Below are 13,689 nucleotides of genomic sequence, written 5' to 3' on the forward strand. Positions count from 1 at the left end.
GCTACTCAAAGCCATAGAGAACTGCTGCTGGTCAAGAGTAAACAGCATACCCTCCAACATTTCTCAGATGAAAGTCAGGGCATGTGTGACCAAGCAATACTACAGTGTGGTCAGGAGGAAAAAACCTACTAAGGGGAAAGAACACACAAACTAGGAGAGGCTGAAGCAATTTGCTTTTGCCTGAGGGGTTATTCAGACATTGTTTTTGTTAGCATCGTGACTATGTGAATAATCTCATTTATGCAATCCAGTTTTGTTGTTCACACTTTTTTTGAACTGCATCTCTGCGCATCTCTGCAAGTTCTGTGCTCACAAGTGTTAGCACTTGAATAAAGATGGAGTTGATGATGCAGATGTAGTCAAAACATGTTCAAGGCATGCAGAGTATTATCCTGGTTTATCCCGTGTCTATTTGCATCGGTTATTCACACAGCTGACAATGCAAATCTTTTAGGAAAACTTAGGGGAAAAAACAAGACTGATTATCCTGGGTTTTGTGGGGGGGGGGGGGGGGGGGGGGGTTGGCAGCCATTCCCAACTTAATCAGGTGCATTTTAAATGCATGTGAACAACAAAGATTCAATCCACATTCTACCGGGATTATTTTCACTTTCTGAATAACCCCTGAATAATCCCTTGAGCCTCCTAGCAAGGGCAAGATTCCATCTCCTCTCCTCATATCTCCATTGCTCAGTTGCACTTTGAGCTTAGTTTGCAGTAAAGAAAGTAAGCTGAGGAAAAAGGGGGAAGTAGGAAGAGGAGGGAGAAATCATAACATTTTAAAGTAACGTGAAAAGTGGGATGACAGAAGATATCTGGGACTGTCATTGCCATATCAGGATAGTTGGACAGTATGAGACAATGATGAACTGAATAAACAAATATCTAGCCTGATACCTTCTTTGGCATGTGGTGGAAACAGTAGGGACTAGTTCTTTTGAGTTTGCTTTTCTAGTTGTATGTGCAGTCTCTAGTTGCATGTACAGCATCATAGCTCCTTCATCCATCAACCATGCTAAACCATATTATGTGCATACATAATCAGTTTGACAAGAGACAAATATAAACACTGTCTGTGTATTTGAGAAGCACATCTTCCCTCACTCCTTTGCCCTTATTTTTTTTTCCTGGGACTCTAATCTTACATAGTTTAAATTGGTTTTTATAATTTAAATTGGTTTTCTAAACCAGAAATTAATGAAACAACCCTGAGTGAAACTAAAGCCAGCACACCATTATTGCGCAGACTACGCAGTTCATTCCATTCCAGATAAGTCTATTAATACAGCTTCCTATTTATATATACTGGCTCCTTGCAGCAATGTAGCGGAGGGTTACAGCTGCCTAGCTGAGACAAAATAAATGGCCTGTTAGTCGTCATTTGGGAGAAAGTGATCACTTGAAGTGGAGTGAGAGAAGAGACAGTGACAGGAATGCATAAGGAGCACTCAGCACGCAGACCTCAGCAAAGCAGCCCGATTGATGGATCATAACTGCAGTGTACAAGAAAGGCAGGTCAATAATCTTACTGCGGAAGCAAGTCTCTCTTAAAAACCTACCAGAAATGTATGCTCTGCGGCATATGTAGCCAGCCAGCCAAGAGACTAGTGGAGGAATATGGAACTTACTCATGCAACAGCTCCTGCTTAGTCATCCAGCATCAGGTTGGTTGTTGTTGGTGGCACTTCAAAATCAGGAAGACCACATCCAACCACAAAAGGAACACGAGGTGGTTCTGAACCAATGATGGAGAGCTCAGGAGGGACACACCTTAATATGGGTGCAGTGACCTCAAAGGTGGGAATTGTTCGGTTGTTGCAGGCAGCATTTGGATGTACAACGTTCAGCCTTGTGGCCCACCGAGGAGGATTCACCATGGCCTATGGCACCTTCTGCATGTCTGTCTGGTGTTTCTGCTTTGCTGTCACAATCTTCATCATCATCTGTGAGTTCACCCGCCTTCACAGTTGTCTGACTATCTCCTGGGGGAATTTCACAGCTGCTTTTGCCATGTTGGCCACTCTCATGTCCATTACAGCTGCAGTGATCTACCCACTGTATGTCCCATTCAGCTGCCATTCCAATGGATGTGAGGTGAGAGACTTCCGCATATCTGCCAGTGTCTTTGCGGGGCTTCTGTTTTTTGCATATGCCACAGAGGTATTTCTCACTAGGGCCAAACCAGGACAAGTAACCAGCTACATGGCCACAGTATCTGGCCTCCTGAAAATTGTCCAGGCTTTTGTAGCTTGCATTATCTTTGGAGCTCTGGTGAATGGCAGCCAGTACAATAAGTATGTGGCTACTCAGTGGTGTGTGGCCGTTTACAGCTTCTGTTTTGTTGTGACTGTAGTGGTGGTGGTGCTCAGCGTCACAGGAAGAACAGCGATGGTGAAGTGCCCCTTTGAGCGCTTTGTGGTCATTTACACATTTGGAGCTGTCCTGATGTATGTAAGTGCTGCAGTGATCTGGCCAGTGTTCTGCTTTGACCCTAAGTATGGCACTCCACATCGTCCATATCAATGCTCCAGAGGCTCCTGCCCCTGGGACAGCCAAGTGGTCATTGCAGTGTTCACATATGTAAACCTAGTGCTTTATATTGTGGATTTAGCATACTCGCAGCGTATCCGCTTTGTCTCACACCCTTAATACCCAGCCCTGATGCCACAAAAATCATAATGGATTACGATGTCATTGACGGAAAATGTTGACAATAAATAATGCTCGAAAAAAGAATAGTTGTGAACAGGCCAGTCCATGGGGGGTGGGGGGTGGGAGGACTTGAGATGGTTTGGTAAGGAAAAAAGAAAAGAAGAAAAGACTTTTTCTAGCCCACAACTGCAATACATATAGGTGTACTACGACAATAGCTGCATAGGCAAACAAGTTCTCTGAAGCCTAGGATTGGTGTGGAAATAGGTTTTGGATCCTTAATGTGTATCTAAGAATTGGTAGTTTAGAGTTGCAGCAGATATAGAAAAGCATCCCAGCTAGGAAGAACATATATGAAAAATAACTGGGTTTTTATTAAAGTTGATTTGCAAACTTGATAGATTCTGCCAGAAGCTTCTTCCACCTTCAGTCTCATTCAGGGAGAAAGATGGGATAATAAATAAATAAATAATTTCTGAAGAAAGGGGAAAATATTATAAGAATAATGGAAATATGGAGATTGAGAACCTCCTCCAGACCATGAGAATAGTAACAATTTCTTTATGCATGTACAGTCTGAGAAGTGAAATAAATACAGTGGGCCCTTGGTATCAGCTGAGTTTGGTTCCAGGATTCCCCCCCCCCCCCCCCAGTTGATACCAAAATCCATGGATGCGCAAGTCCCATTATATACAATGGCACAGTAAAATGGTATCCCTTATATAAAATTCTGAAATCCTTTTGGAATTTTTTCAAGTCGTGGATGGTTGAATTCATGGATGTAGAATCTGTGGATATGAAGAGCTGACTGTACCACCAAGCTTGTAACTAAGAATGGTGTAGGAAAGGTTGCCTTAGCCTGTGGAACAACTACAGCAGGCCATTGATATCTGCTAGGGTTTGGTTACAGGACCAGCCCAAGATACTAAAATCCATGCGTGTTCAAGTCCCATTAAATACAGTGGGTAGTAAAATGGTGTCCCTTCTATAAAATGGCAAAATCAAGGTTTGCTTTTTGGAATTTATATATTTTCTGAATATTTTCAAGCTGTGGATTCTTTAATCTGTGGATAAGGTGGGCAGACTGTATTTCCAGGTTGGTTTCCTCAGTGGTCCTTCAAGTGTCTGGGATGCCTCACTGACTGTAGAAACTTGACTACATGCAAGACATTCGCCTTTTGAACCAAAGCCAAACTTCTGAACCAAAGCCACACTTTTGAACCAAAGCCACATTTTTGAACCAAAGTGTATTAATTTAGACAAATTGCTGTGGTTGTTGTGTTTTCAAGAATTAGGCAATAGACATCATTTAGTTCTTTAAGAACTTTGGCATCATGTAAGTTGCACATTATTTCATAATTCAGAACATGGCTTGGGTTGTCTTGGTCTTCTGTAATGCAAAGAAGACATGTGTAACTTTTTAATAAATCTAGCCAAGTGCCTCTTGGCAGACCTGACTCCAGAATATATTGATTCTGGGTTCCCAGAAGAGAAGAAAGCTGCCTAATTCATTGTGTTGTTAAAAAGAAAAAGAAAAAAGAAAAAAAAAGGGGGGGGGGAGCTTGTTGGTTTCTTACACTATGGACCATGATTTTCACCTTTTTATCTCAAGCCATGTATAAGCAAAAGCATGTTGTTGATTCAGAAATGTTATATTAAATGTTTGCATAGTGAATAGAAAGGTTTGATTCCAATTCTAAATAAAAATGGCTGATCAGTAAATGTATCCAGAGTTTTCTTTAACAGTTCTAAACTACATACAGTAGGCTCTTGATATTCACTGGGGTTTGATTCCAAGACCCACCCATCCCATGGTTACCAAAATCCATGAATCAAGTCTCACAATATACAATGGGGTAGTAAAATGGCATCTCTTATGAGAAACAGAAAAACTGAGATTTGCTTTTTGGATTTGTGTGTGTGTGTGTGTGTGACAGGAGTATATCACACGGGAGGAATTTCTCTTAATTTCGAATGAAAAGAAAGTGGGGCCAGAACACATTCACATGAATTCGCTATTTCAGCAAATTTACGTGAATTCGAATTGTGTTCGAACTGACTTCCCATTGCCTGAAAATAGCTTGCCATTGCCCGAAATTGCGTGCAGTAGTCTATCACGCAATAATGTGAATCCCCATGATTGCGTTCGGACTGACTTCCCATTGCCCGAAATTGTGTGTTGTAGTCTATCACGCAATAATGTTAAACCCCATGATTGCGTTCGGATTGCCATTGGATTATACTTCCAATTTCCATTGTCTGATAAACTCCTTAGTCTTTTTGAACCATTATTCGATGAATCTGTGGATGCAAAATCTGTAGATATGGAGGGCCAACTGTACATGTGAGAAGTTACACCTATACCTATGGCACATTCCTATCCTTGCATTTATCCTACACCATCTACCAGTTGTTAAAGGCCTGTGCCCAAACACATGATCCATCTCCTCTTCCTAAACATAATCCCAGCATTTATGTAGCATAAACCAGAGGTTACACATTTAGCCCTCTTTAAAATTGTGTAATGTTGGAAGATGTTACCAAAAAACCTAGTGTCCAGGGAAGGTTCCACAAATTATATTCTGTGGGGGAATTGATTTAGCTCAATAGGGAGCAGAGAGAGGATCACAGGGAACACTAGCCAGGGTACAAGACTATTTTTACTGGTTCTGAAAGGCTAGAACTTCAGAGTACTAAGTACAACTCAGTTTTATTATCTGAACAACTACAAGGATGTCAACATCCACACGAAGCACTTATACACACAAGAACTACAATATACAAGTTAGTAGTCGATATTAAATTAAAGGATTGCAGTGGGCAACGCTTACCTGTTCCAGAAGCCAGGCTCTAGTCTGGGAGGAAGCTGGGAGTTAAATGTGACTTAGGGGCAGCCTGCAGCCACCTCCATCTTTGCCAGATTGGGGCTGCAGCAACTGAACTCCATGCCCCCGATCTGGCCTTTTTGTGCCTTGGAAAGGGCACTGCATCATCTAGATGCAGTGCCACAGGAGCGCCACGACGCCATGTGGTGTAGCATGCAGCATCATGCCGACCTGAGGTGGAGCCGGGGCATGCGTCATGTGAACCCCACGCCCCAAATCTGCCCCCAGGCCAGCCTTTCCCAACGGTCTGCACAGCCCCTTAGTCTGCTTGCTGTCTGGCACAGACAGCAGTACTAAGGGGCCAGGCTTGAATCTGTCAGAGTTTCTGTCTCATTCTAAACTGGAGCAAAATAGGAGTGCCCAATCAGGGGTATTTATGGGCCAAACCTGACTCGAGGCAGTTGGAACTGATTTTCCAGGAATCCCAGAAATAATGGGATTCCCACCTGGTTGATGGTTTTAACTTCAGAGTTACAAAAAGAATATTTTGGGTTGATGGCAGTGACACTGATTTAATCAAGTAGTGATAAAGTCAGGACAACTTCAGGGAGTTCAAGACAGGAGGGGGTGTGGGAAAATACCATGGGGCCTAGCAGAAAGATTGGCTTAATGCTTTAGGCTTACAGACTTCTTTGTCTGTAACCTTCAAGAGGAAATGCATATGGGAGTAGGCTGGGAAGCAGCAAGATTCACTGCGTATGAATCCTTACATACCCTCAGGTTCATGTGACCACTCATTAAAAGGTCATCATGACCTTTCCAGGTTCATGCTTTTTGGCCTCTCTGTAACTGCTATTATAACAAAATATTTGTACCCCAAATAATGTGAGGTAAGGAGGGAATGCTAACAAGCATAAACACTGCAGCTCGGCATCAGATGGAAATCCTATTGGGAATCAATGTGTTTCACACTTATTAATTATCACCTTGAGTCTGTCTTTTCCAGATGTCCCTGTGCACTGAGCTAGATTCAGGAAAGAGAAAGCAGCTATTAGATGACCAGGTTCCCATGCAAAGCAGAATGGAAAGCCAGGGAATGCTACCTGCCATAGTAACAATTGCAAGTAACCATTATTGACCCAGTTTTCGGTTCTTGGTTTTAATTATTGAAAGGGTCAGATTGTTTTGCTCCATTGGGTCACTGAATGGTTGGGTGGTCTGTAATCTGCCAGGTTAAAAGGTGTCAATCCTAGGCTGCATCTGCACAGCAAAAATAATCCAGGCTGATACCATTTTAACTGCCATGGCTCAATGCTATGGGATTCTGGGAATAGTAGTTTAGCCTTCTCTGCCAGAGATCTCTTATGCCACAACAAATTACATTCCCAGAATTCCATAGTACTGAGCCACGCCAGTTAAAGTAATGTCAAATTGGAATATTTGTGCATTGAAGCCTGGCCTGTAATATATTGGGAAACTTCCTGAAAACAGACTAAATTAAATCTGAATGATCAATTTAGTTGCAATTTAACTGCAAAACTTTTCTAATGAATAGGTCCAGAGCTTCCTAATCCTGAGATGTCTTTAAAAAAAATAGTTTCTTGTTCTCGCGGTTGAAAAGAAGAAGAAAAATTAAGTGTGAAATCAGCATGAGGCAAAATATGAGGCCTTAGAACTAATCTGAATGGATAATAAAGTGATTCTGGAGATGAACAACATTTCATCACATTACAGAACATCCTGTTCTTCCCTTAATTTCTAACTGAACCAATGCTTCAAGCTTCCTTTTCTTCCAAATTTCTAATCCTTGAGAAAAATAAAATCAATTGTGTGGTGTGGAAAGGGGGTCATGAAAAATTATCTTAGGGGCTGAACAGACAACCCCCAAAGTATACCTTTAGGGCATCGTCGGCATGCAGCATTTACATGCTGCACATCACAATGACACCTAGAGTATATCACACAGAGCTTTTGGGTGGTTTTGTAGCTCAGTTCCAGCTCACTTCCGAAGTGACTGCACTTCCAACGATGCAGTTTCACCTCATAAAGGGACTGTTTTATCAGACACCATTGATTTCTATGGGAGCCCCTTGCGAATTGCTTCAACAGCGTTTCTGAAGTCACCCCTCATTTTGGTTAAAACAGAAAAAAAGTGGCTTCAGAGAATTTGCTTCCAGGCTGCCTTCGATTGCACTGCGATTTGTTCTGGTGTGGAAAAGCACTCCGATGCCACCCCCCTTGACCCCTGCGTCCTGCTCCGTCATCCCCCTCCTCCTCCTTCATGCCATCTCCTCCACTCTGCCAACCAGCCAATCCCATCATCCCCTGCGTCCCCTCCGTCCTCCTCGACCCTGATTTGCTCGACTCCTTCAGCCTCCCACCAATCCCATCATCCCTGCCTTCTCCTAGACCATGTGCTCCTCTCCCTCACCCTGACACCTAACATCATCCCCTGACTGCTCCTGCATCCCCATCTCGCCCCCTTTCCACCTAACCCATCATCTCCTGACTGCTCCTGCATCCTGATCCTGGCCCCAGCAACCCCCAACCACCTATCCCATCATCCCCTGACTGCTCCTGCATCCTGCTCCTGGCCCCAGCAACTCCCAGCGAGCTATCCCATCATCCCCTGCCTTCTCCTAGACCCCAATGAAGGATGACAGCTAAGGAGGGGGCAGGGAAGGAGGACAGTGTCCAGAGCCCCACTGAGAATGTGCAAGGGGGGCAATTCGAATCGTTGACCCCTCACAGTATGCTCTGGTGTGGTAATACAATGTGCACTCACTCCCTTTTGCTTGAGTCCGCATCATGTGACTTGCTTGGAATCGAACTGACTTTGCTTGCCCCTCACTTCGGAAGGACAACAGCAAGGCAACCAGGTGTGGAAAAACATGACGTTTTAACCTCAATCCGAATTGCTAGAGAGGAGTGACTCTGGATCTGGTGTGGAAAAACATCACGCTTTGCATTGCTAGAACAGGAGTGACTGTGGATCTGAGCTGCAAACCAACCCCCCCCCCATGTGTGATAAGGTCCCTAGAAGCCACCTGGAAGCTGAGCAGCCGCCAGATGTGGATGGCTTCAAGACACTCCAGTGGTGCAGCGCATAGATGCCACACACTGCCAGAACATCTTGAAGCCATCTTACAGGCGCAGCGGGGCACGAAAAGCCAGCTTTTTGCCAGCTGGCTTCAAATCAGATTGGGAATGCGGTGTGTGTTCACTGCGGTGTGTGTTCACCAATCTATCTTCCGAAGGGGCAGCTTGCCAGTCTGTTTTGACCCTTAGTAGAGTATGCATGCATGACAGATTATTGGGAAATGCCTTTTTTGCCAAGATACAAATTAAAACTCACCCATCCCTATCAGACCACCCTTTTGATACTCTCCTGGCCTCTATCCTATCATGCTCCATAACTCTGCAGCTAAGATAGCATTGGTATACAGCTAGCATTTTAACCACACATTCAAGATTTTGGGGTATTTTTAACCTCAACTTTAGTATCAGACTTATACCACTATCCACCTCCTGGCCTGCCAAAGATTTACATGATCTCCACACTGATCAGTCAAAACACACTCCAGTCAAGTATTTTTAAAATTAATGAGATTATTGCACTACTACACTCTTAAAGTGTTGCCATTCCACTTTAACTGCTCTGACTGCCTCCTGTTGCATTGTGGGTTTGTAGTTCAGTGAGGCCTAAGAACTCTCTGGCTGAATATTCTAAATGCCCCTCTCTAAACTGCAAATCCCAGAATGCAACAGGTGGCAGCCAGAGCAATTAAAGCGGAATGGCAATGTTTTAAGAGTGTAGTGCAATAACAAAATCTGACCTTCCCAGACTCTCCTTCCCAGTAAGCAGGATGCAGGGTACAAAGTCTGGAAATTAGTGTTGCCACCATCCTCGCTTTGCCCACGGCAATAACATTAAACGATGAGAGAAATAAAAATGGGAATAAAAAACCAAAATAAATCTCCTTGGCTTTGAGAATAGTGCCTCCTTCTAACACTCCATGCCCTCATTCCAGGTTAGATGAAGGGAAGGCAGCATGTCAGAGAGGAACTATATTGATGTACTAAGCTCTTCCTCCTCCATTCATAAAGTCAGTTCTGAGGTTAGTGGAACAAAAGTAGAACAATAAATGTCTGATACTGTCTCCCCTTCCCCCTCCTTCCTGCTTCCTGAATTCAGCTCATGTATTTATTAGATGGGACAAAGCCTCACCCCCTTTTTGTCTTCCAAAAGTAAGGTCCCTGATTGGTTTGAGAAAGCTACATGTATTTTAAAAATTGCCATTGTTTTTCTATTTCAAAAAAATTATGACCTGCCTGTTTCTTTGATACACTCTGACCATGCCAGCTGAGAGAGTACTGCAAACACTATAGCTCATAAGAGTACAGACAGTACTATCATAAGAGTACTATCCAACCAAATTCTAGATGGTCTTCCCCCCCCAAAATAACACACTTCACTTAGATAGTGCCCTTTTGCAAGGCTACATTGGGCTCCCCCTGGTGGATCTCCCTCTATCTGCTAATACCGACATCTCTTGGTGGTCTGCTGTGATGTGCCCAGAAAGATACTGGGTTTCATCAAACAAACAAACAAAAGAAGCTAGAGTGCTTAGAAAGTTTTTTTTCAGCCTGTCATTCCCTGAATCCCCCAGCCACCATGAGTGATGGAGGACAAATAGGGCTCTACAAAACACAGATGCTCAGAGCCCCTGAAACTGTTTTTAAGGTGGGGAACTCAACACTGGCCTCAGCTCCCAGAAATCCAGCCAGCACGGGCAGTAGCAAGGAAATCTGGAAGATGAAGCCCCAAACATACAGAGCACCAAAATTTGAGAACCCCTGATTTAGTACACTTCTGCCTGATCATACATGAGAGTTTCAACTACACAGGAATTTTGGTGGTCCCTTGTTGCCTGATAATTTCCAGGGGGTACAGCCACTTAGACCAGTCTTAGGGGAAGCTTCTTAGGGGAAGCTTGAAGCACCCCTACCACCCTGTTCTGGGGTCAATGTGGTCAAGTGTTGGTGTAGCCAGTGCTGTCCCCAGGTAACTCAGCAGGAAAGAGAAAACAAAATGCTGCAAAGATGTCATCCCCACCTGTCATACTCACCCCAGAATAATGGAACTTGTGATGTGAGATAACCAAATGCTCTGTAACATCACCCCACCTCTGGTATATAGACTTCTTACCGGTAGAGTTAGACTATAGCTTAGCTGAGAGCTCACAAGTCATGCAAACTTGGATCTCACAATAGCAATGGACTCTAGTGATGGTAATTCAAAAAGAGAGAGCAATTTGCACAGCACAGGGAAGAGCTCTGCACACAGAAGGCGGACTTGGCCAACAAACAACCTGCCTTCTCACACATGGTTTGTACCTTCCTCATATGTGCTTTGCTAACATCTCTCTATTGGGTTTAAATTTTGGGAACTGCAGCCACTCTGGAAACAACACCTGCTTACCTACAAGAGCCCACTCACATATGCCAAAGAATTTGAGGAGCAGATAATGATGGTGAATGGTCAAAACTCTCCTCCTTGCCTTCATTCCAACCCACCCACCCAGCCACTGATAATGGATAAAAAGGGTGATGGGTGAGAGGAAAATATGTTGTCAGGGTGCTTTCTTCCCTTTCAGAAGCAGGTAGAAAACACCAGCACCATTTTCTACAATAAAAAGTAGCGAAATTCAGCATTCTTTGTATTTCCTTAAATTCAGGAGTGGGAAACTATTGAGGGATCCAGGGGCAAATTTTCTGTCCTTAGGACACTCTATACTAGGGGCTGCAAAGAATGGCAAAATGCCAGAACAATTAAATAAAATAAAAAACTGAAGTAGCCAGAAGTTCACCTCTGCTTTGATAGGTAGGTAAGTAGGTGCCTGGCACTTCTCCTCTGATGGTACTGTCCTGTAGGGAGAAGGGGCCATCAGCAAGGGAGAATGGGAAGCACAGGGTCCAAAAGGGTTCAGGTTGGTCCAAAATCAGTCAGGTCCCATTTGTCTTCCTTTTTCTGACAGTGGTTGGCCCAGCTAAGGAAGGGGCAGGACTCTCTCTTGCCCTTCCTCTACTGCCCTTCATATAGCAGCTATTGGCAAGTGTGCATGGATGACAGTTGACATTTGGCCACCCATATTAGCATATTAATACTCACTCCCCTGCCAGTGTCTTTATGAAATAAATCAATAAGTAAAATAGTGTCTGTGCTCTGTCTGCTCCTTCCTTTGCTTGGTAGCTCACATTTCTAGCCCCCTCACCCACCTGCCCTCCACCCCCATGCTCACATCCACTGAATGCTCTATGGCTCAGCTTGCTGACCATCTTTGCCAAAGGTCATGGAAGTATTTGTGGGGATATAGATCTCGGACATTGTCTGCCCTTGACTGCTAACATATGTTAGAGGGAAGAGGACTGTTGTTATTTGCCTTCAAGTTGTTTTTGACTTATAGTGACCTTGAAGCAGGCCTATCACAAGGGTTTCTTGGCGAGATTTGTCTAGAGGGGGGTTTACTTTGCTTTCCTATGAGGCTGAGAGAGTGTGACTTGCCTAAAGTCACCCTATGGCTTTCCATGGCTGAGCAAGGATTTAAATTCTCGTCTCCAGAGTCATCGTCCAATGCTCAAACCACTACACTATGCTGAATAATATGTACTCAGTTAATATTGTTACACTCTCTAACCCCATTCTTTGAGTGGCCTGTCAGAATTCTAACAATCTTAACACCACCATCATGTTGGCTCCTCCCCCATAAGAAACTGTGTCTCAGTAATGCTAGATATAGTCTTATGTGTTTTTATAGCAGGGGTGGGAATTGCTATATCAAGATGTTGCTGAACTGCAACCACTAACATGGTGGCTTGGGCTGATGGAAGTTGCAATCCATTAACATCTGAGGATTGCACTATTCCTATCCTTTCTTTATAAGGGGGGGGGGGAAGTGCATGGGTTTGTTTGGGGACAGGCTCTGGAGCCACCATGTGTCTGGGTTCTTTGTGTTCTTGTGCGGAGAGACTGGTCATAGCCTGTGGCAACTGGCTCCTTTTCAGATCTGAAGAACTGGCAACATCTGAAAAGTGTGTGTGACCTCACATCCAGGCTGCACCACTGTCAAGCCTTGTTTGTTGGCAATCTCACATACTCTTTGTCTCCTCTATTGTAGAACTTTGAAAGTTCCTTTTCTAAAAACTCCAGTCCAGATGGGAGATTCTGTGAAGTTGAGTCCCAAACATTAATGTTGACAGGCTCTGCAACAACATGTAGTTTATTGTAACTTTGGCAGGGCTGAGGCTGCCTGTGGCCAAGGTCCTCTGTGTTTGAGTCCCTGTATTGTGCAGCAGGTAGTGGTGTGTAGTGACTGAGGGCTCCTTTTTGGTTACTAGAAGTGGAATTTCTATGGATGCCACAGGTATTATTATTTTCTTCCCTTTCTGATGAATGCCCTCCCCTCTGAGGCTGGAGAGTGTTTAGACAAAATGGATTTTCTACTGGGATGGAAACTGGGATGTATCTGGTTCCTGTCACTCCTTTTCTACACCAATGATTCCCAACCTTTGGTCCTCCATTTTTTTTTGGACTTCAGAGTCCAGAATCCCCAGCCAACTAGGCCAACTGTCAGAACTGATGTGAAATTAAGTCCAAAACATCTAGAGGACCAAAAGTAGGGAACCATTGCTGTATACCACTACTTCCTAAACTTGGGTACCCAGATATGCCAGATTTTCAAGTCCCAGGAATACCAGACAGTATAGTCAATGTTCAAGGATTCTGAGACCTGTACAACATCTGGAAAGACATGGTTGGCAACCACCTCACTACACCTAAATGGGTTTCTCTGTGACAGTGGCAGGTATCTGGAATGAATTAAAGTTATGTATTGCTGCTAGTGCTACTGTTACCACTCAGCACAACTCATGGAAACATGTCTATGCTGACTCAGCTTTGCTTTTTCTGAACATTCCTGATGGACCTGTGCATTATGACAATTGGGGAACTACCCTAAATTAACTGAGCACTAGCAAAATTTTCAAAACAATTCTGTGTGACATGGGAGGACTGAAAGAAACTAAAAAAGGGTGTTGCAAAAATCATTTGAATCAGCAGTGATTTGATTACAAGGATAATTCGAAACCTTGGTTTGGATAAAATGTAAGAAAAACATCTCCATCAGCAAAACAAGAGGAACTGGATATGTCA

General features: G+C 43.7%; 1 protein-coding gene across 1 annotated transcript; it reads left to right on the forward strand.

Annotated features, from left to right (window-relative positions):
- Positions 1-1,012: 1,012 nt before the first annotated feature.
- Positions 1,013-4,357, forward strand: MYADML2 (myeloid associated differentiation marker like 2). Its single transcript, XM_042454928.1, has one exon. The coding sequence runs from the start codon at positions 1,744-1,746 to the stop codon at positions 2,647-2,649; it is 906 nt and encodes a 301-aa protein (XP_042310862.1). The 5' UTR covers positions 1,013-1,743; the 3' UTR covers positions 2,650-4,357.
- The last annotated feature ends 9,332 nt before the right edge of the window (positions 4,358-13,689 follow it).

Source organism: Sceloporus undulatus, chromosome 2 (genome assembly GCF_019175285.1).
Source record: "Sceloporus undulatus isolate JIND9_A2432 ecotype Alabama chromosome 2, SceUnd_v1.1, whole genome shotgun sequence".
Classification (NCBI taxonomy): domain Eukaryota; kingdom Metazoa; phylum Chordata; class Lepidosauria; order Squamata; family Phrynosomatidae; genus Sceloporus; species Sceloporus undulatus.